We start from the raw sequence: 20,899 nt of genomic DNA, 5'->3' as shown, positions 1-20,899 counted from the left end.
CCCCCCCCCCTCCCTCCTCTCTCTCTCTCTCTCCCTCCTCATTCTTCTCTAGAGGTAAAACAAGCACTCAGCATGCTGATATTTTGTACCTCTCTATTTCAGACAATAAATTGCAGCATAAAGCTCAACTCAATCTTCAGAATAAGAAGAAGAAGGCTCATCAGAAGAAAATTACTGGTTTCCAGGTAATTCTTAATTGATTGCTGACCTGTTAGATGCATTTGTTTTTGCCTCAGTTGATCTTAGTCCCTCTTTTTTCTTCAAGTATAGCTGTTCAAAAACTTAAAAGTACTTTCCCCTTCCCTAGTTAACCGGAGGTTTGGGGCATAATGTGTGTATTTACGCATATCTTTCAAATAACCTTAATCTACAACAAATGGAATAATAGTTGTTGTCTGGATAAATTTACCTTGCAACCTTCATGAATTCCTTTGTTGCTGATAAATTGAAATGTACAGTTTGTGCCAGGGAGTACATCAGAAGTGCTTATAACGTCTGCAGATTCGAGAATTCGGGTGGTTGATGGTGTTGATCTTGTCCACAAGTTCAAAGGTACATTGGAACTGCTAATTATCTTATAAAGCTGGTCAGTTACTGAATGAAGTTTATAGTTAGTTCCACTTGACCTTTTGAGATGTTCGTCTTCCTGTAGAATTCTCAGCTTTAATTTTTTTTCCTGCTATATCCTAGTATTGAGTAAGCACCAACTATGACAGGTTTTCGCAATACAAACAGCCAAATCTCAGCCTCTGTGACTGCTGATGGTAGATATGTGGTCTGTGCCAGTGAGGACTCACATGTCTATATCTGGAAACATGAAGGTGATTCTCGGCCAAGCAGGAATAGAGGCGTTACCATTACACAGTCGTATGAGCATTTCCATTGTCAAGATGTTTCAGTTGCCATACCTTGGCCTGGCTTATCTGATAATCTGAAACTTCCCGATTCCTCGTTAGGGGAGCAAAATGGGCATGCTGATCATCTCGATGAGGTTTCCACTGCCAACCATCCTCCTACACCCATTGAAGAGAATGGCACCGAGTGCTCACCTCTGGTATCTGGCTGCAGTAACAGTCCTCTTCATGGGACTTTAAGTGGTGCCATGAACAGCTACTTCTTTGATAAATTCTCAGCAACATGGCCCGAGGAAAAACTCCTTTTAGCTACTAAAAATCGTAGCCCTCGTGTCAGTGTAGATACTAGTGTCGACTTCTCCAATGGTTTAAACCAATCCAAGTCTGCTTGGGGTTTTGTCATTGTAACTGCAGGCCGAAGAGGGGAAATCAGGACTTTCCAAAATTTTGGACTACCAATCCGGATATAGAGGAGGATCAAACAGTGGTAGTCCATTTGGTCGCATTTCCACGTTACACACTACTACAGCCAGGTTTTCGAATTTTGTACAGATATTGGTGAGATTTGTAATATTAGTGATTTTTCTTTGTTCTTGTGGTTAGTACCAGTGGATCTGGGACTAAAATAGGAATCTTGCCTGATTTAGGCATTGTGAAGAGGGACAAAAGTGGGGGTTGAAAATTATAGTAGATTTTATCAGGATATGGTGATAATATAGAAGCCCAAAAAAAAGAAAAAAAAAAAAGGGTTTACACCTTTGGTTAGAAACCGATGGTTTTTCTGTAATCGGAAATTGTAGAGTTGAGAATTGTGAAAGTGTTTATTGGAAAAATGAAATGAAATGAAATTCTTTAAGATTCATTCAACTTCAAAGTGTCTCTTTATACAAAATTGTCAGTGTTTCAGAGAAATGCATGTTGTTTTTTCTTTCTTTATTTTTCACCAGATATTCGATATTTATTTTGAATATGTGTTCTCCCTTTCTTTCTATGTTAACTTTAAAGTCTAGGTAAGTATCGTAAGTTTAGCATTATAATACCAGTCATTAGTTCTTGCTATAAACTAACAAAACATTTTGATAAGAAAACGTGTGCAAGTCGGCATTCATTAAGAAGATGCCCCTTCTAAGTAAGAAAAAGAATGAAATTTGATTAAGATATTTTGATAAGAAAGTCAACAATTACATAAGCCGACATTCATTTAGAAGATTCCTTTCCTGTTTAGGGTAGAGAATGAAAATGAACCTCTCTTTGATCCCCCTTTCCGAGTAGGAAAGAGAATGAAAACTCAGTTGACACATTTTGATAAGAAAGCCAACCACTACATAAGTCGGCATTCATTTAGAAGATTCCCTTCCTGAGTAGGGAAGAGAGTGGAAACAAATCTATCTTTAATCCCCCTTTTCGAATAGGAAAGAAAATGAAAATTTGGTTAAGACATTTTGATAAGAAATCCAACCACTACATAAGTTGGTATTCATTTAGAAGATTTCCTTCCTGAGTAGGGAAGAGAGCGAAAATAAACCTATCTTTAATCCCCCTTTTCGAGTAGGAAAGAGAATGAAAATTTGGTTAAGACATTTTGATAAGAAATCCAACCACTACATAAGTCGACATTCATTTAGAAGATTCCCTTCCTGAGTAAGGAAGAGAGCGAAAATAAACCTATCTTTAATCCCCCTTTTCGAGTAGAAAAGAAAATGAAAATTCGGTTAAGACATTTTGATAAGAAATCCAACCACTACATAAGTCGGTTTTCATTTAGAAGATTCCCTTCCTAATTAGGGAAGAGAAAAGAAAATGAACCTCTCTTTGATCCCCTTTCCGAATAGGAAAGAGAATGAAAATTTAGTAAGTTTCGATTTAAGGATCTTACACGATATTATCTATTTTGAAATCCCAACGAATCTAAATTTGTGTTTCTATAAAGTGATAAACTCTCTATTAAATTTTTTTTCTTTTTCAAGACTCAAACTCAAAAACTTTGACTAATTCAAAACGAAAGGACCTATCGATCACACTATAATACCTCTCAACCTGTCCTTTTTCTCTATTTATGTAGTATTTGATAAGACAATCTTTATTTGATTAAAGTTATATGAACTATGATGAGAAAAAAAGACTTTAGTTGATTAAGATGAGACCCCAAAGATAAAGAAAATCTCTTAGCAAAGTACAACCATAATACAAAAAAACAGAAGAAATCACTGATCTTGTTAACACAAACCAAGACAATATCTTTATCTAAACACTCACAATATCATCACTAGCACAACCACACACCAAAAAAAACACCACACACATACTTAGCTACATAAATATCTTACATTATTTCTTGTTTGTTTTCACAAAAAGTTGAAAACCTAATCCTAGACTTCATAGGCAGGGAACCTAGACTCAAATGGCTCAACAAGATCCAAAAACAAACAAGCCATTCCTCCAATTCCTTCAAACAAAGAAAATGGATGATCACCTTTATGCATAACACCTTCACATATCAAAGTATGAGCTCTATCATGTAGAAAACAAGCAAATGCTTTTGCTTTGTATAAATACTCCTCTTTCCTTGTTAGTTTGTATAGTGATAGAAAAACATAAGCATTCCCACTTATTCCATGACAAATCCCGACTCGTTTGAGTAAACCTCGTCTCCATACTACCTCCCCTGCTTCTCTAGCTGCTTCGAGAAACTCATCATCTCCAAAAACCTAAGCAAAACATCAATCGAGGTTTCAAGAGTGGTACCGCTATAATAGTATTAATCTTTGTCATATAACAAAACTCGTACCTTAGCTGCTTTTGCAAAGGTAAGTGCAACACCAGGAGCACCATGACACCAATGGACGCGAACATCTGATTCATCTCCTTCACTAGTACGATAATTTCCACTCGAAAATCGATTCTTGATCATGTACCTCAATGCTCCTTTAACATCTTCAATTTCATCTTGTTTCAGTTCCATGTCTAGTAAAACATTCATAACACCAGCTAATCCATGGGCAGCTCCCCAGTACTTTTTCCCCCTCGATTCGTACATTAAAGGAGACTTAAAATTCTCTAATTTCGACAACTTTCTACCCGACTTGACGAGTTCATTCACAACTTCTCTCTGTATAACAAAATTCGAATACCAAGTTATAGTAACAACATGAAAATTTCATAGTCCCGCGTATTCAAGAGTAAGTTAAAAGTAGTCCCTCGGATACACTCCTGAACAATTTCAATCCATTTTAACTCCGTCAGAATACATACAATGTCAATATCTGTTATATATACGGGGACTACTTCGAAACTACCTCGAACATAAAGGATCATTTTCGTCATTTTCTCGTAATTAAGCTATATAATTGAGTAATTAAACTTGCTAATTACCATTTGAGAGATGGATATTGTGCCTTTGCCAAGATGTTTATTTAAGAAAGAACATGCCCATAAGTACCCTGCTCTACCATAAAACAAGTCATCTCCAAGATCTATTGGAAGTTTAATCTGAAAAAAAAAAAATCAATCAAATCGAAAAATTAATCACGTGGAACATAAATATACGAGTATATAATATGTGTGGGGAAGGAATTTATGTTATATACATCTTCAGTGTAAGGCAATTCGTATCACCATTAGGTCACATTTTGTTAAAGAATGACAAAAGTTCCACATCGATGGTTAATGAAATGGGTGGACTCCTTATAAGGCTCGGGCAATCCTCATCCCTTTGAGCTAGCTTTTGGGATGTGAGTTAGTCTTAAAGACCTATTTCACATGGTATCAGAGCATGGCCCATCTCACTCGATATTGGGACCCCGAAATCAAAATAATCCACGCACCTGATGCTAAGCACCGGACTTGAGGAGCTAGCTTTTGGAATGTGAGTTAGGACTAAGACCTATTTCATACATTTACCTTGTTATAGCATATAATCAAAATTACAAATCTTCACATTTTAGTCTAACTAGAAAAATAATCGAATCACATTATTATACGAAAAAATTTGAATACCTCCTTGAATTTAGTCAAAAAAATTTGACATAACTGATCATCACCATTATTCTTCGCAGCAACAGCACCAAGAGCGTAAATACCTGCGTGGCCGCCTATAAATGTAGGTGGTCTGCATATACTTAACCAAATCTACGTTCAAACGCCTACTAAATTCAGAATTTAAATATCGAAAATTTACCTTCCGGTACATATTCTCTAATAGTACCATGACAAATCATGATGTAAGCTTAAAATGTTGAAAATACAATACTTTTATTTACTTGATTATGTCTTTAGACGTACCCAGAACCATTGCAAGCGGTGTCACATGCCTGAATAATATCGGAGCAAAGTGCGATATCATCGATGTTTCGAGTAATTTGATATGATTTGAATAGTAAATAAGCAGTCCCTAAAGTACCAGTGTAGAGTCTGTAGTCTTTTACATGTCTTCCTTTAGCTGACCATGTCTCCCTCACAACCTTATAATTTAGGGAACACAAAATTAGTAACACACAAAAATTAATGAATTCAATTATTCAAAATGTAGACAAACTCATAAAATTAAGTATGAAAATTGCAAAACATAAATAAATACTCCACTCTTTCAGTTTATACTACACACATTTTTTTTAATCAATCTAAAAAGGAAAAATCTTTTTTGGTGACCAGAATGCAATTTTTTTAATATAGTTTTACTTTTTGAAAATATTTTTATCCTTTTAGCATTAATATCTTCTACCGGAAAATAGAAAAAAGATCAATTTATTTTAAAATAAAAACAATATTATAATTTTTCAAATTTTCTGACCAAATTCTGATCAAATTTTCTAACCATTTAACACTTTTTCATCTAGAAAATTATAATACATTCTTTTAAGTTCAAGGGAGGAAGTAGTAGCATAGTGTATTTCTATCAATAAATTCATTAGATATATAAATATTAGTAGCAGCATAGTGTATTTCTATCAATAATAAATTAATTTAAAACCCAATAATTATACCACCTGTCAGATAAAATTCAGAACAAGTTAAATTAAAATCCTAATTTCACCCATAGCTAAATCTAACTTGTTTAGCAAAAAGTCCATCAAAGTATACTCCATCTTTTTTTTTTAAGGATAATTTTATAACATGATAAAATCTCTCTACATTGCTTAAACTTCATATACGGTGATATCACATAAATTAAAACAAAATGAAAAAAATAATGAATTTTTCATCTATTAGAGACGAGTGAGTGTTCGTTTTATAACACATGTTATGAATTTAAGTGAACCTAATAAATATGTAAACATATAAATTAAGTTCAATAGTGATCTCAAATCGATAAACTTTAAATTTTGAATCCAGAAAGAAGTTAAAGAGGAAAGAATACTTCATCTTTGAGGTTTATAGCATCTAGCTTGAGTCTTTGAGTAATAGTATCATAAGGAAGTGAAAGAAGTTTGGATAAAGAGTCTTTTGTATTTTCAGGTCCCAATTCTTCAATTGAAAGCTCATCCATTTCATTAGGATAGTAACGTTCTGTCATCTTTGAGATTTTTTTATTTCTTTTTTGTGTCTAAACTCAAAATAGTATTTTGTTTGTGTAGAAAGATGGAATCAACTGAACATATATATATATATATATTAAGATGTATCTTTTTTTTTCTTTGGATACTTGTAGAAGCTAGTGAGATAAGTATCTACAAGAAGAAACAAGAATACACCGCTTACATTGTTTATATGAAATTATTTGATTAAATAAGTTTTTTAAAAAAAGAAAATTATGATCTAAAAAGAGTCATAAATATTTGTAATTATAAATCATCTTTAAGGTGGAAGGAGATTATAAAATTAAGTTATTGCTAGATATAGAGAAATATATATATATTTTTAGAATAAATTAAAAAAATGTTACATAAATTGAAATAGATAATTCTAGGTCAAAGGTATAATTTAAATCCCATAGGCCATATTAGTCTACCTTACAAATTTAGTACTTATCCATCTTAATAACTAAGTTTTTGAGGTGTAATTTTTGTAATTTACTTTTCTATACTAACTTATTAGAGTCTGATAAGATAGAACATACGCAGAACGTACGCAGAGTTTCACATTACCTTTAACAATACATCAATATGATAATACATCTACCTTACATAAAAAAGATTAACATAGCTAATTCTACAACCCACAACATGTTCATTCTGTATGTACAAAACTAGAGTGATTGTGTTCATTCTGTATGTACAAAACTAGTGTGATTGTGTTCATTCTGTATGTACAAAACTAGAGTTCATAAGCAGGGAACCTTGTTTCTATTGGATCTATCATGTCGAAAAAGAGATAAGCCATTCCTTCGATTCCTTCAAACAACGAGTATGGACGATCACCTCCATGCATAACTCCCTCTGATATGAGTGTTTGAGCTCTAGTGTGCAGAAAGCACGCGAAGGCCTTTGCCTTGTACAAGTACTCAACTTTACCTGTCAAACGATACAGTGAAAGAAAGACATAGGAATTTCCACTAACACCGTGACATATTCCAACTCGTTTGAGTAAGCCTCGATTCCAAATCACCTCAGCTGCTTCTATAGCTGCCTGTAGAAACTCGTCGTTGCTGAAAACCTGAAAAGTTATGATAATGATGAGCAGAAAGCCCTTCCAGGATCACACATTTCATCTCATGTCTACGAGGATTGAGGAGTTTGCTATAGTAACTATTAGGAACTAACATCAAGATTACTGTGTCTGTGCAAGGTATTACTCCATACCTTAGCTGCTTTGATTAGAGTAAGGGCAACACCTGGAGCACCATGACACCAATGCACAAGTCGGTCAGATTCACTTCCTTCACTTGAGGGGTAATTTCCACTAGGAAAACGATTTCGGATCATGTAATGCAGTGTAGCCTTCACATCCTCGACCTCATCTGCTTTCAGTTCCATGTCCATAAGTACATGCATTATCCCAGCTAGTCCATGAGCAGCACCCCAGTATCTTTTTCCATGCCATTCATACATCAGTGGACATTTTCCTTTCCCCATTTTTCGTCCGGACTTTATAACCTCAGCAACAACTGCACGCTGCATAAGAGAATTCCGAAGAAATAAAGAGCCATTCATAATGAGGAAGCATAGGTGATTGAAATTTGTGAAGTTTCTTACAATTTGGGTCGGAGATATTGTTTCTCTACCAATATTTTTGTTTAAGAATGAACAAGCCCACAAGAAGCCAGCCCTCCCATACAACAACTCATTTGGAAGATCTTTAGGACGCTCAATCTGCATTTGTAGATAGATAATGAGAAGAATATTGACATCAACAGAAAAAGCTCGAAACAATGAAAAAAAACCTCTTTGAATTTCTTCAGATAGTGATCACACAATTGTTCATCCCCGCTCTGTTTGGCCACAACAGCACCAAGAGAATAAACACCAGCTTGTCCACATATGAAAGTCACACGCCTGCAGTTTCACAAATTAGAGTTCAACTTCTCGTTATGTATTTTGCCTAAAACATGTTTCTATGTGGGAGATCATGAAACAGAAACTTCGATTGGATTGTCTGGTCGGATCATTTGACCAACTTTTACTGATCACCCCATCATTTGACCACCGCCACCGCATCACTCAATCTACAAGGGATCCAACCAACTTTTACAGGTCTACTCCCATCTGATCGGAAACTAGTTTACTTCATGGTCTTCCCTATCCGATTTATATTAACAGATTACTTGATTATTGAGTGAACGGTTTAGTAAAACTCACAAAAAATATAGAACATTTAACTTGAAACTAGAACTAAGGTTACATAAAAACAGACTATGGCTTTCCCTAATACTCAACCCATGTAAAAGGACAGAACCTTCTAAACGTATCAATTTCCTCTTCATCTCTTCAACTTTTTACCTTCTATTTCCTTATTCATAGGGTCTTTTTTATCCGGTCATCTTCACAGACATGTCTAATTCACCGAGCAACTCACCAATACAATGACCAGTTCGTTGCACCTTTCATGAGGATCAAACTTACACTTAGCAGCGCTATAGTTTTTGGTCGCCATTGTTTATCATGAAGATTAAGATGACTTCTCATGCAGGATAATTAAAACCACAAGATATGTTCATACACCATAAAAGTTATCATCTTTCTTCAGACAACACAAATCAAATTTTAGCTCAAATCATAGGAAAAAGGGGGGAATTTTGCAAAGAGAGTGTACCCAGAACCGCGGGAAGCAGAGTCACAAGCCTTGATAATATCAGAACAGAGAGCAAGATCATTCTTGTCAAGAGTAACTTGGTAAGCTTTAAATAACAAAAGAGCAGTTCCTAAAGCTCCAGTGTAAATTGTATAGTCACTCACTCTTCCCCTTTTACAAACCCATGTCTCCTTCACAATCTAAAACATAACAAAATCAAAATTAGAAAGACAAAAAAGAAACAGGGAATTTACACAAACACCTGGCAGGCACTCTATACTCAAGAGAAGTGATTACCGTTTGTTTGAGATCAAAAGCAACCCTTTTGAGCTTGTCGCAAACAGTACCATAAGGCAAATACAGAAGCTCTAACAATGGATCTTTTGCTCCTTCAAGAAATGATTCTTTAACTGTAGTTTCATCAACGAAACTAGGCATGGTATTTGGAAAGAAACGATCTGCCATCTCTTTAATTCCGGTTCTGTTGAATCCTCCGCCGGAACAAATTTATGGAAAGAACAGAGCTCCGGTGGTTCTCAGAAGACTGAACAGAGCAAGTCTATCCTGGGTAGTGTAAGTTTTTTTCTTTATTCATGAAAAAAATAGATGTTTACTTTACTCGTTTAGTTTAGTGTATATAAATATAGATGATTTATTCAATTTTTTTATTGATTATTAATTTTTAGATTTTAAAAGTAGACTTTTTAAAATTGTCAGGTGTGGTCAATATATTAAGATAACAAATATTTATTCGTAACTTGTTAGAAGATCATAAGAAAATTATATTATCCAAGTTAATGCAAAATGCATTATTACATAATTTAATGAAGTAAAATGAATTATCAATTTAAGAAAATAATTACACGACAAAACAAATTTATACTCTTTAATTAGTCATCATAGCTATAGTTTGTTATAATTACCACTCGAGACCAACAGTATACATTAATTACGTGAATTGACTTCAAATTTGTATAATTAGTCACATTTATATATATTTGCACACAAAAGTCTATTATAACATGAACAGAGCATGCAATCTATGATTTTATCAATTATAACAGATTACATTTGCTTAATAACAATTCTAAATAAGAGTATCAAAATTAATTAACACATGAACAAGAGTATCAAAATTGCATGTAACACTAACATATTATATTAATGCTTGTAGGTACGGATGTCTGTTGAATACAATGTGCAGGGTTATAAGTTATAACTAACAGGTTGTTAATTAGTTAGCTAATACCGTAGATTAGTGAAATTCATAGTTGGTTAGCTAATCACAATTGTATACAAATACATATGTATAATATACAATTATCAAACAGATATACCTAAACTTTTTTTTTTTTGGTTAGAAATTGTACCTATGATCTAATGTTGTTTTCTGCTCTTCTGTACCTGGAATGAGAAAGAGGCTGTAATGAACTTCAGAAGACAATAATGTATGATTTGTCTTTTTTGTATCATACAAAACAAAAAATTCTTTACAAAAGATCTAATCACAAAACATTTAAGTCATTTTTGAAATGTTATATAACGATGTACAAACAATATATGTTTGGTCAGTCAATATTTTGTACTATTGCTTGCATTATTCATGCTTTCTCCATAAACATTTCTGTAGGTTCAAGGCATCCCCTTACTGCATCATGTCCAAGTTGGGCTCTTTCGTTGTCTCCAAATCCAAAGACTCGTCCACAATTTGTAACAACTACTGTGTGGTATAAGCCAGTGCTGATTTGAGATATGTGATGGGATCTCAAGCTCTCCAGGATCCGAGGCTTCAAAACTTTATCTGATGCTCCTCTGTCAAGGAATCCGAGGCTACCAAACCCCATCCAGCCAAAGCCATAAACAGAACCATCGTCCACAAGGACAAACGTTTTCCTCTTGCTTGCACAAACCTACCAAAAATCATAAATTTTTAATAGAACTAAATGATTAAAGGACGAGGCAGGCAAAATATTGAATTACTTTGTATCATATTACTTGCGTTCTACACTAATTTGAGTTATTTCATGTTTCCAAATGTTGCATTAGTTAATACTGGTCTTGTAATATCGACTAAGAATGCCAGACCTGAACTGCTAGATGGCTCTTAAGGCTGGTCAAGTGTGACGGAGTAGTCTTATCAGTCTCATCACCATGCCCCAATGCACCGCAATAACCTTTCCCCCAAGTATATACCTGAAATCAAGAAAATCAATCATCAGTCGTGACAGCACTTTATTCTTTTCTGCAGTTATTTAAGTCAACCAACTTTTAGCATACATCTTAAACGAAATTATAATATCGTGTTATTTTAGGTACTATGACTTACATATCCAGTGGAATCCAGTGCCACAACATGCTCATCGCCAGCAGAAACACGAGCCACATTAATGCCCTTCCTCTTAAACGACTGGATTGCACGTGGCTGGAGTTCATTCTGCTGTTCTCCATGACCAAGGCAGAAATTAGTACCCGAACCAAAAGAGTATAGAGTCCCATCATCGGACACCGCAAGTGCATAACTAGGTCCAGCAGCAATCTGAACTACAGAACCAATAGATGCGAGTAGTTCTATACATGTCGGTGTTGGCCTATCCGATGTGTCACCATGACCAAGTTGACCATGTCCGTTAGTTCCGCATGTGAAAACATGACCTTTCCTAGTGAGAAACATAGTAAAACTGAGACCTGCAGCAACCTGAACCAGTTCCAACAGTAGTGAGCAGTGTATTATGACAAAACTTAACAGCTTCACGTTTTAGTACGTTTAAAAGAGAATGTCTCTTTCCTTGTTAGGCAACTCTTTATTTCCAACTTACCACATGGAATGTTTAAGACATAAGATTAAAGGACATTTTAATACATTCAATATATCCTATTCAAAAATCTTCCTTACTTTCTTAAACTCCGTGAAATATCAAAATCATACAAATAAATTGAAATGGAGAGAGTACTTTTTCAAAGATACTACAAAATTAAGCCCAATTTTAAAGATAAACGAACCCAAAACATTTACAGACAATGACAAAATGCAGAAGAGCATCACATACACATTGCTGGGAACCAATTAGATCTTCATTAGCACCGTAACACCTACAATGGTATTTCCAATTTGCAACTAGAACTAATGGACATGTCATAGGTGTTGCCTAACTCTTAAAAATACCTCTGTTTTCATTTTTAGCCTTCATTTATTCAAGAGTGGCTTGTCGATCCAATTTTATCAAAAAGCATTTCAAGAAATGACAGAAAGCTTATTGCAATTAAAAATAGGAACAAGAAGGTGTTTATGTCATTCACAGCTTGAATTATGCTATTAAAACTTAGTGTAAGAGAGACCAGAAATTCCTGGCAGACTCTAAAATCCTCCTAAGTTGCAGATATTTCAAATCATCACATCATTTTTTTCTTAACCAGTACTCCTCCAAACAAACGAATAAATTTTGATGCAGTATCAAATTATTCCCATAAATTGATCTAGCAGAACTAAAAGATCAACTTAATCGTAAACCATGTATAGAATCTCAATCTCTATTGAACTTACACTTTCCAAAAAAAATAACAACATCAAAAAAGAATCCAAATCTGTAACATGTATTCAGGTAATCCCGTCAATTAGAAGGCATGACGTGATAGAAAGAAATTTACCTGCTTGACAGGAATATTTTTCAATGCTTCAACCATTCTTGGCCTGAAGATTGGGCGTCCAGTGTCTCTATGCCCACAACAGTATGATGAGTTATCTCCACATGTGAACACCTATACCAAGAATTTTAAACCTCATGAATAATATAAAATGCAATAGTATGTATATACATTCTATGTTGTAGAAGAAGACAAAACATGGCAGTTTTTAGCATATTTACAACAGAGAAAGATTCTCTAACACACTTCGAATATTGCAACCTACTGTGGACTATCGTAAAGGGATATGTCTAAGCGGTACAAAACTTGAGAGGCTCTCTCATCGTAAGGTGCACCAATCTGCTCGGTATATAATTTTTTTTCTATCTTATTTTATTGCAGTAGCACTAGCCATTACAAATTGGCAGAATGATGACTGATTTTCCCCACAAGGGATAGGAAAAAGTGAGCGGAAGTATTTGACCAGCACTTAGATAGAAACATAGAAGTATCGACTAACGTTGTACACTAAAGCTTAAGCAAATAGGAAGAATTCACTGAGTATTTTTTGTTAATAGTCTCTAAGCTTAGCACCCATTTTATTGACCACACCTTGCTGGTAAGTTTTAGGTTCAACTCATAATAAAATAGTAAGAATTATTTTTCGCAGAGTGGCATGGTGTGGCAGTTCTTGCATTCTTCAAAGTCAATATATATTTCAACAATATTAGTATCAGTCTCCCAAAGGAACCTCTCCTAAAATAATTTCCCAAAAAACGAAAATGAGACTGGATTGCTTGTCTCCATTTTCATTCTTCCTCTTTCACTTTCTTTACTTTACTCCTCAACAGAACGAGGATTTCCACATCATGCATGCAAAAAACAAAGTGCACGTAAAAGGTAAATTACTGTAATAAAAATGAGAGTAGTTGATAATATATGCCGATTGCCAGACCTGTCCAGACCCTGTGACAAAAGCAGCATGATTATGAGAAGCTGAAACTTGCGCAACTTGTACGGGAACAGGAAAGCTAATTTGAGTAAATTCCACACACTGAGTTGTTTCAGGCCCATGACCAAGGACGCCGCATAAACTGGAACCACAAGAGTATGCTGCTGAATCATTGATTAGCAGTGTGTGATACCTGCCACTCCTTATTTGCATCTGCCAATAGCTTTTTACAGTAAGTAACAACAAAAGATGAAGTCCTAGCTGCAGACTATTCTAGTAGAGCGAGTAACTAAAATCTAGAAAAATTAAGGTAGAAATCAATCAGCAACTAAACCTCAATCACAAAATAGTTAGATCGGATATATGAATAATCATTATCCATTCCATTCTATTTGGTCCCATTTCATTGCAATACTAAATAATTCACTAAACCTTACATACAATTCCCTAACCAAACAAAAAAAGATACCCTAGTACCTACTGCTATATGTGAAGCAGAGGAACCACACGCTCCATCCAGTTGAAGAGTCCGAATTTTCACTAAGGGGTTCAAAATACGATGAGGTAAATACACGAAGAAGCCGAAAAGGGGTCGAGAAGTGTCATTTTTGGCCCTATCTGGCCTCCATCAACAAGCATATCTCATGACTAACAACAACAAAAATAGTGTCTGAAAACATTTCATCCATCTATTTGATAAGTAACATTTCGTCCATATATTATTAGTCCTAAAAATAGCAATCAACCAAACAAAGTAAACATTGATAAACGAATAACAAGTTTTCCAAAGAAATAGTACATTGCCTGCAGAAGTTTCAACCATATCAGAGGACTGTTCCACAGCCATCAAGAACCTCAAAAGACGCTTCCAATTGCCGTTACATCGCTTCAACAGCTCTTCCTGAGCATTACAATGCAAAGAAGCATAGATTGAACTCAATCCACAAAGCTGAAAAGCAGCATAATCTACCAAAGACTTGAACTTTTTAGGAAACAAACCATGTGTTTCCCTAAAAGTCCTTGAAGTTAGCTCTAAACTTATTAAATCAATAACAGCTAATCGACCCGACATCAATATTTCAAGAATCAAATGTACTGGCAAATCCTCCATTAAAGTTGACCTCAAACGATCCCCCATTTTCCCTTCACAAAAACAATCTTTTATACGAAAATGGAAACAATTAACACACTTTATCAAGAAAATATCAGATGTAAGAAAATTCGATGAAATTGAATAAGAAAATGAAGGACTTGGTGGGGAAATCTTATAATCTAAGTCGAAATAAATCATCAAGAAACAACAACCCCAAAACACAAACTTGAACACACAAAACAAAATTAAACTCTTTTTCCACCAAATTACAGAAAAAACTCCAAAACCCCACAAAGATAGGAACTTTATAAACACAAATTTGAGCAAATATCGGATCTATGAATGAAAATTGAGTTGAGGGGTCCTTGATAAACAAGAAATTAAGCTAAAAGTAGGTAAAGAAACAGTCTAATAGTGGAATTTTTTTCTTTATATAGAAGTGGCAAAAAGATGAAAGCGACTAAAAGTTAAAGCTTTAATAAACCAAAATGCTGACTGAAGAATAAAGTATTAAAGATTAACAAGCAAGGAAGAGAAAAAAAAAAGATTTACAGACAAAAATGTCCAACTAGGAAAGACACCAAATTACAGGCAAAGATTTCTCTTTTTCTTTAATCATGCTTCCTTTTCTTATTTTCGATAGGTACGATTAAATTCAAATTTATTTTAAAAATAATTATAAAATTTAACCATATTTATATATTATAATTACAATATTTTTACACGTATTTATGTATTTGTTGTAAAGTCTTCTCTTTCTAAAAAAAATGACTTTTCTTATTTTATGAGCCCTGCGAGCTCACATCGTCAGTCACTCAGAGAATTTTAACGACCAGAACACATCGACGAAGGGCTTATTCTAGCCTTCATTGCCCACACATACAAAAACAAATAATTAGTCATACATACATGTAGGCATACACGTTTAGTTATGACCAGATAATAAATCCGTCCAATTTGTTAGGATGAAATATTTTATGCCATAAATCATGTATTTTGCTGCACTTTGAAATCAAAGCATTGTTATGTTATGAAAATACTCCTTGTCTTTAAATTTATTTGTCTGTTTTTTATTTGGCACATAACTTTACAAATAAAGAAGACTCTTGAACCTTTTGTTTTTAATCTATAGATATGTAAAATATATTGAAATATTGTATTTTTCTATATATAACGTGAAAAATTTAAATTAATGAGTTTATCTCGCTAAATTTATATTAATGAGTTTGTCTCGCTATTAATTTTGGAAAAATTAATAAATTCATACATTTTAAAAAATAATTACTGATTTTAGCGATACTTTTTGTTTATTACCATTTGTAGCAATGCTATTTAAATCTGTAATATGTATTAAAAGTGAATTATGTATGCAATATATATGAATTATAATTGTTTTTTGAAATATATCATGTTTGTTTGGTAAAAAATTTTCACATTATATTATAACTGTATTATAATTTGTGATAGATGTATTATTCATTATCAAAATTTGTATTATATGTGAATTATAAGTTGTTCTTTGTAATATGTATTAAACTTATATTATAAATAAATTAAAAATAATAAACGTAAATATTTTTTTTATTATAATATATTTATGTAAGTTTCCCATTAATTTTTATGTTTTTTCAAAAACTTTATTTGAGCCCAATGCAATACCCATAAGCCCAAGCCCAAATTCTTAGCCCTTACCCGTTTGCCACTTACCACCCGGTTTCTCTATCTCTGTCTCTCTCGATTCCGGCGAAATCCGAGCGTAGAATATCCGGCGGCAGGCGGCAGGCGGTAGCTTATTTCAACTGGTAATTCTCAGTTCTTTCTTCTCCTGTTACTTTTCTTATCAAGAATGTCGCATAAACTAAAAAATATGCATTAACTTATCAAATTTTTCTGAAGTATAATAGCTTATTTCTGATTTTTGGTACTAGTTCCTACTGTAATACAGCACCGCACCTCCGTATTGCTTCCATGAAAAATTATCTTATCTATTAAAATTATTGTTGTATTTTCATCTTAGAATGAAATAGATGAAGTGCTCACTGTATTCCTAAATCCTAATGTTTGAAAAGTGTAAGTATTGGCATGAAAAAATAGAGAAAAGAGAAGAGTGAGGAATAAAACAGAAATAGCTTGAGATGTTTAGCTTTTACGGTCGGAAACTATCTTTTAAATGATCATGTGGGATATCCAGATCCTACTTGCGGGATTTCACTGGGTATGTTATTGTTATGATGTTGTGAACCGAGTGATCATGCAATTGCTAGATTATTTAGTTTGATTTACTACCTAAATTCAGCAGGCAGAGTATTAGTAATGGAATTTCGTAGACGCCTTTAACTAGAACTCGAGTACCTAAATGTCAGAAGTAAGGAGATGGAAAATTGGATTCTCTAAGCCCCTTGATTTTCCAATACATATGTTTGAGCAAAGGAGAAAATCCCATAAAATTCGTCTTTGTTGTGTTGCTGTCGTAAAGTTACTTTTTTTCGTTCCGTCATTCCTATTTCCTGCCTCTTAGCTTCTCCCTCCTTTTTTTTTGGTAGTGTTATCTTTTCTTCTTGAAACTTTTTTTATGTCCTCTAGTTCTTCATATCTTATATGAAATATTATACCATTTCACCCAGCAAAGGGGAAAAAAATGAGAATCTGCTTCTTCACTTGATTAGATTTCCAATATGTTCATTTTGATTAATAGGTTTCGTACATGAAATCATTTTCAATAGTATTCACTATTTAATATCTGGTGGCATTGATTTTGCTGATCTGTTGGTCCCCTGAAGAACAATTTGACAGTGTCATTCTCTCACACATTAGTGTTTGAATTTCATTTAATTATGTTGGTTGCTCTTGTCTGTTTCTTCCTTTTTGAGCATTCTGTTCTTTTACGAAGCCATTTTCTGCGAAATAGTGTGATCATATGGTAAAATGATGATTAGTTTTTTCAGTTTGCTCTTTTACAGTAGAAAGTGAGGAAAGAAAACCAATTTAAACAGTAAGAAAATATTGAAACCATGTTATACCAGGAATTCCAAGACTTAGAAATATGAAATTGATATGTCTCGTCGTACACCAGTTACATTGAACAATATGAAAGCAATTAGAGCTGGTGAAAATTCACATTCTAATATGTGTTTTCCTTGCTAAACTGGACTTTACTGTTGTAGTTCATGGTGAGAAATTCACATTCTAATATGTGTTTTCCTTGCTAAACTGTACTTTACTGTTGTAGTTCATGGTGAGAAATTCACATTTTAATTTATTTCTCTCATAAGAGAGAACAATAATAGAATCTGAATACTGATTTTTTGTTCGTAAAATATATCCTGGTCGGACGAAGGAATGCTGACATGACTCTTGTTGTTTTGACTTTCACAATTGCTCAAATATGAGGAGATTTTAAGAAGTTCACAAAATTGATGTTCTGAAGCACAATAGTAATGCACGGGGTGATTGTAAGAAGAATGTGTCTTGTTTACTGTTTAATACGTAATACATTTGCTGCATTATGTCATTGATTGAAGTTTATGGGGCAATGTGACATCTATATATAAAGTTGTTGTACAATTAAAAAGTAAGGTATTCCTACGTCGTTGTTTTACACGTTCTTTTTTTTCTTTTTCAGCTTTTCTCCTTCACTTCTTTCCCTCCTCTGTGTATCATCCATTGCAATTCTTGGTGTTGTTACTTTCTGCTGCGCTGTATGATGGAAAACCAGTCACTTTGTGATGATAACATGGAGGAAGCAGAGTATGTATTGCTTGATCTAGATGACCTTCCTTGTGAAGTTTACATTCCCCCAAATGCACCATATGTTCTCTCGGTACGATCCCAAGTTCACCTTTCTGTTTCAATGTTCTTATAGATCCAAAACTAAGTGATAACCCTTTTGGCTTTCCTTTTATTTCTTCACTTGTTAGATACTCATTGTTTCGAGTAGTTCTGTAATTCTATACAACTGGATTGTTCTTGCAGGTTCTTGAAAACTATTGCAATTGCTTTGTTTCTTTAATTTTGTAACTTTTTTTTGCAGGGTCTTGACACGTTGAACCCCATCTTGACCATCGATGGTAAAATTAAGCTGGTGAGTTGGTGGTTTCGAGGCTGCTTCAAGTTCATTTTTGTTTTGAATTTATTAATCATGTTTACAGAATTATAATATCTCCTTAGTGATATTAGTTGTTAGTGTGGTAATATTCTTATAAAGGTATGTATCTCCTCAGTGACATTAGTCATTACATTGGTCAGTCATCTTGATCCCCGCTGACATCCTTACACCCCAAAAGGCCGCCACACTTACATCAGTGACATTACACTCACTTTATCGTCTAGCTATTTCTTACAAAATAGACAATTATGCACTTAAATAAAACTTTCTGGCTGATAGGTCTCTGTCCTCACAGTTTTGTCTTCCATTTGTGAGAGGATATAGACAGATTGTGTCCATTTCAACCCCCTTGTTATTTCTGGCGAGTCGTTAATTGAGATCTTTCTAGAACAAAAGAGTCTGTGAAGGGAAAACAAAGTAGATATAATGGAGAGTGGGTGTAACAATTGTGGTTATACAATCCAAATATGTTGTATCTTTTGATTATCCTCACATGCATATGAACCCCCATTGGGCAATTAAGCTGATTAGTTCGTATGCTATTTTCGTACCGTAGAAGTGTGTTTATCAACTGTTGTTTATTTCTGTTTTGCAGATTGGACAGTATGATGAGACTATTGGGACATGCCTTGTTTTTGATGAAAATGGTAAGCCATGTTCCTCTCCGCAACATATTATAATAGAACAAGAAAAGGAATGAGCTACTTTCCTGATTACTTTAATCTAGCTTCAACGTTGCTGGTGGTGTTCCATCTCATCCCGAAAAATATTTTTTTAAAAATAAGAGGGAGTTCTTCTTTGCCTGTTTCTACCATACAAAAATCTGCCTGGGGTCAGAACTTGGTCCTTTATAACCGACACTGGGCTGCCTCCTGGTATCCGTGAATGATAATTTGTGACAACATTAGGCACATAGTAGACTGTGAACCAGGGAACCTGTCATTTTTAGGTTCATATGAATAGAGTGGTCATTTTTAGGTTCATATGAATAGAGTACGTTTTTTCTGGAACCTGTCCTCTAACATAATGTGCATTCGACACAATGAAACATAAGTATAGGAGGGGGCCTTCAGAATTTTTTAGTCCACGACTCCTTGCCACATGTCTTTTTTCTATTTAGATTTACATTCAGTATTTCTAGTTTCATGAGTTTCGCATATTAGTTGGATAATATAAAAGAACAAAAATTCTTCAAATCTATCTGGAATTTATCACCAAGTAAACTTTCTCGCAGATACCCCTCCGGTGGTCCATGAAGAAGCGGGACCTTCTGAAGCTAACCTTTGCCCAGGAAGGCCCACGTTAGATCCTAAGCAAACCAAGTCGAAACAAGTCAAGCCTGTAACACAGCTTCAAAAGATACTTAAATTCAGGCTGTTGCAGAATAGTGAAACTGAAGATGCAAGAGAGAAGCCAAAAGAAGATTAGGTAACCGAGTGTTTTAGCAACTTAGATGCTACTACTCAGAGAATGTACAGTGGAGTCGAAACAGCGCTATTACGATGTAGCAATGGTGTAGCATGGATAATACTATCATTTTTCTTTATTAGTACTTAGTATATGTTAACGGCATAGCTGGTTCAGAACTTAGACATTGCACAATGTGCAGCAACTGAATATGGCAGGTAGAATCAGTTGGATACACAAGGCTATTACTTTATAATTTTCTCCTTTTATTATTATCCATGGAACTCTCATGCCCTTGTTTACACAATTCTTTCATTGAATGTAAATATAAGAAAATACTTTGAAATCTTAACCTGAAGTAAATGACAATTATGTTGTTTGGTTTTCAAAATATAGCTATATCTCGATGACCTTTGGCCGCGTGGTGGAGTGGTAAGTAAGCCTTCATCTTTGATCAAAGGTTTTGAGTTTGAGTTCCTTTTGAATATGAAGTCACTTTTTTGTTGGGCTTCAATGTAGGTGGGAACCCAAAAAACCCTTTTCAACGTGAATTCAAATTTAGTCGGATTTCAATATAAATATCAAATATTGCCGAAAGACTAAAAATAAAAAAAATGACATTGACGTATTATTTTTCCATTTTAATTTGTCATCAAATGCAAAATTCAAAGTAGATAACTAAAAATGAACGAGCAAGTAAT

At 34.2% G+C, this 20,899-nt stretch overlaps 5 protein-coding genes across 7 annotated transcripts in view; 2 read left to right on the top strand and 3 right to left on the bottom strand.

Moving 5' to 3' along the window:
- The window catches only part of LOC107026291 (WD repeat-containing protein 44), a 6,372-nt gene extending 4,651 nt beyond the window's left edge, over positions 1 to 1,721 (top strand). The window contains exons 5-7 of the mRNA XM_015227199.2: positions 103 to 185; positions 459 to 552; positions 717 to 1,721. Coding sequence (XP_015082685.1) covers positions 103 to 185; positions 459 to 552; positions 717 to 1,324 — 785 coding nt within the window. The 3' untranslated portion in view covers positions 1,325 to 1,721. The remainder of the gene's footprint in view (positions 1 to 102; positions 186 to 458; positions 553 to 716) is intronic.
- A 1,368-nt stretch (positions 1,722 to 3,089) lies between these two features.
- On the bottom strand, positions 3,090 to 6,366 carry LOC107025630 (lanC-like protein GCR2). The gene is made up of 6 exons (XM_015226394.2): positions 6,211 to 6,366; positions 5,136 to 5,314; positions 4,851 to 4,962; positions 4,227 to 4,343; positions 3,643 to 3,963; positions 3,090 to 3,562 (listed from the first exon to the last, which is right to left on the bottom strand). Exons 1-6 carry the CDS (start codon positions 6,364 to 6,366, stop codon positions 3,224 to 3,226), a joined length of 1,224 nt encoding a protein of 407 aa, XP_015081880.1. The 3' UTR covers positions 3,090 to 3,223.
- A 533-nt stretch (positions 6,367 to 6,899) lies between these two features.
- On the bottom strand, positions 6,900 to 9,641 carry LOC107024426 (lanC-like protein GCL2). 3 transcript variants are annotated; one of them, XM_027918195.1, is made up of 7 exons: positions 9,318 to 9,641; positions 9,042 to 9,220; positions 8,173 to 8,284; positions 7,985 to 8,101; positions 7,553 to 7,903; positions 7,099 to 7,445; positions 6,900 to 7,064 (listed from the first exon to the last, which is right to left on the bottom strand). In XM_027918195.1, exons 1-6 carry the CDS (start codon positions 9,483 to 9,485, stop codon positions 7,107 to 7,109), a joined length of 1,266 nt encoding a protein of 421 aa, XP_027773996.1. In that variant the 5' UTR covers positions 9,486 to 9,641; the 3' UTR covers positions 6,900 to 7,064; positions 7,099 to 7,106. The 3 variants fall into 3 exon arrangements, with proteins under 3 accessions (XP_027773996.1, XP_015080893.1, XP_015080895.1); XM_015225407.2 differs by having other exon boundaries at positions 6,900 to 7,445; positions 9,318 to 9,640; XM_015225409.2 differs by having other exon boundaries at positions 6,907 to 7,445; positions 7,592 to 7,903; positions 9,318 to 9,639.
- Positions 9,642 to 10,444: 803 nt separating this feature from the next.
- Positions 10,445 to 15,277, bottom strand: LOC107024191 (ultraviolet-B receptor UVR8). Its single transcript, XM_015225110.2, has 6 exons — positions 14,393 to 15,277; positions 13,597 to 13,806; positions 12,666 to 12,776; positions 11,347 to 11,715; positions 11,106 to 11,213; positions 10,445 to 10,930 (listed from the first exon to the last, which is right to left on the bottom strand). The coding sequence occupies exons 1-6, from the start codon at positions 14,882 to 14,884 to the stop codon at positions 10,622 to 10,624; spliced, it is 1,599 nt and encodes a 532-aa protein (XP_015080596.1). The 5' UTR covers positions 14,885 to 15,277; the 3' UTR covers positions 10,445 to 10,621.
- A 1,074-nt stretch (positions 15,278 to 16,351) lies between these two features.
- LOC107024572 lies at positions 16,352 to 20,550 on the top strand. The gene is made up of 5 exons (XM_015225560.2): positions 16,352 to 16,488; positions 18,309 to 18,506; positions 18,717 to 18,767; positions 19,387 to 19,438; positions 20,026 to 20,550. The coding sequence occupies exons 2-5, from the start codon at positions 18,387 to 18,389 to the stop codon at positions 20,217 to 20,219; spliced, it is 417 nt and encodes a 138-aa protein (XP_015081046.1). The 5' UTR covers positions 16,352 to 16,488; positions 18,309 to 18,386; the 3' UTR covers positions 20,220 to 20,550.
- Positions 20,551 to 20,899: the final 349 nt, after the last annotated feature.

Source organism: Solanum pennellii, chromosome 7 (assembly GCF_001406875.1).
Source record: "Solanum pennellii chromosome 7, SPENNV200".
Taxonomy (NCBI): domain Eukaryota; kingdom Viridiplantae; phylum Streptophyta; class Magnoliopsida; order Solanales; family Solanaceae; genus Solanum; species Solanum pennellii.
This window is presented reverse-complemented; position numbering and strand designations above follow the sequence as displayed.

Bases quoted from the DNA above. Each gene is read 5' to 3' on its own strand.
- LOC107025630 (XM_015226394.2), bottom strand. From the start codon at position 6,366: ATGACAGAACGTTACTATCCTAATGAAATGGATGAGCTTTCAATTGAA. The intron at 4,963-5,135 runs GTACGTCTAAAG...AAGTATATGCAG, and splicing joins ACCGCTTGCAATGGTTCTGG to ACCACCTACATTTATAGGCG. The intron at 3,563-3,642 runs GTACGAGTTTTG...TGTTTTGCTTAG, and splicing joins CCTTTGCAAAAGCAGCTAAG to GTTTTTGGAGATGATGAGTT.
- LOC107024426 (XM_027918195.1), bottom strand. From the start codon at position 9,485: ATGGCAGATCGTTTCTTTCCAAATACCATGCCTAGTTTCGTTGATGAA. The intron at 8,285-9,041 runs GTACACTCTCTT...GTGAAACTGCAG, and splicing joins TCTGCTTCCCGCGGTTCTGG to GCGTGTGACTTTCATATGTG. The intron at 7,446-7,552 runs GTTAGTTCCTAA...ATAACTTTTCAG, and splicing joins ACAGACACAGTAATCTTGAT to GTTTTCAGCAACGACGAGTT.
- LOC107024191 (XM_015225110.2), bottom strand. From the start codon at position 14,884: ATGATTTATTTCGACTTAGATTATAAGATTTCCCCACCAAGTCCTTCA. The intron at 13,807-14,392 runs GTACTATTTCTT...AGCTATTGGCAG, and splicing joins TTGAAACTTCTGCAGGCAAT to ATGCAAATAAGGAGTGGCAG. The intron at 11,214-11,346 runs GTAAGTCATAGT...TCTTGATTTCAG, and splicing joins CACTGGATTCCACTGGATAT to GTATATACTTGGGGGAAAGG.
- LOC107024572 (XM_015225560.2), top strand. From the start codon at position 18,387: ATGATGGAAAACCAGTCACTTTGTGATGATAACATGGAGGAAGCAGAG. The intron at 18,507-18,716 runs GTACGATCCCAA...TTTTTTTTGCAG, and splicing joins ATGCACCATATGTTCTCTCG to GGTCTTGACACGTTGAACCC. The intron at 18,768-19,386 runs GTGAGTTGGTGG...TCTGTTTTGCAG, and splicing joins TCGATGGTAAAATTAAGCTG to ATTGGACAGTATGATGAGAC.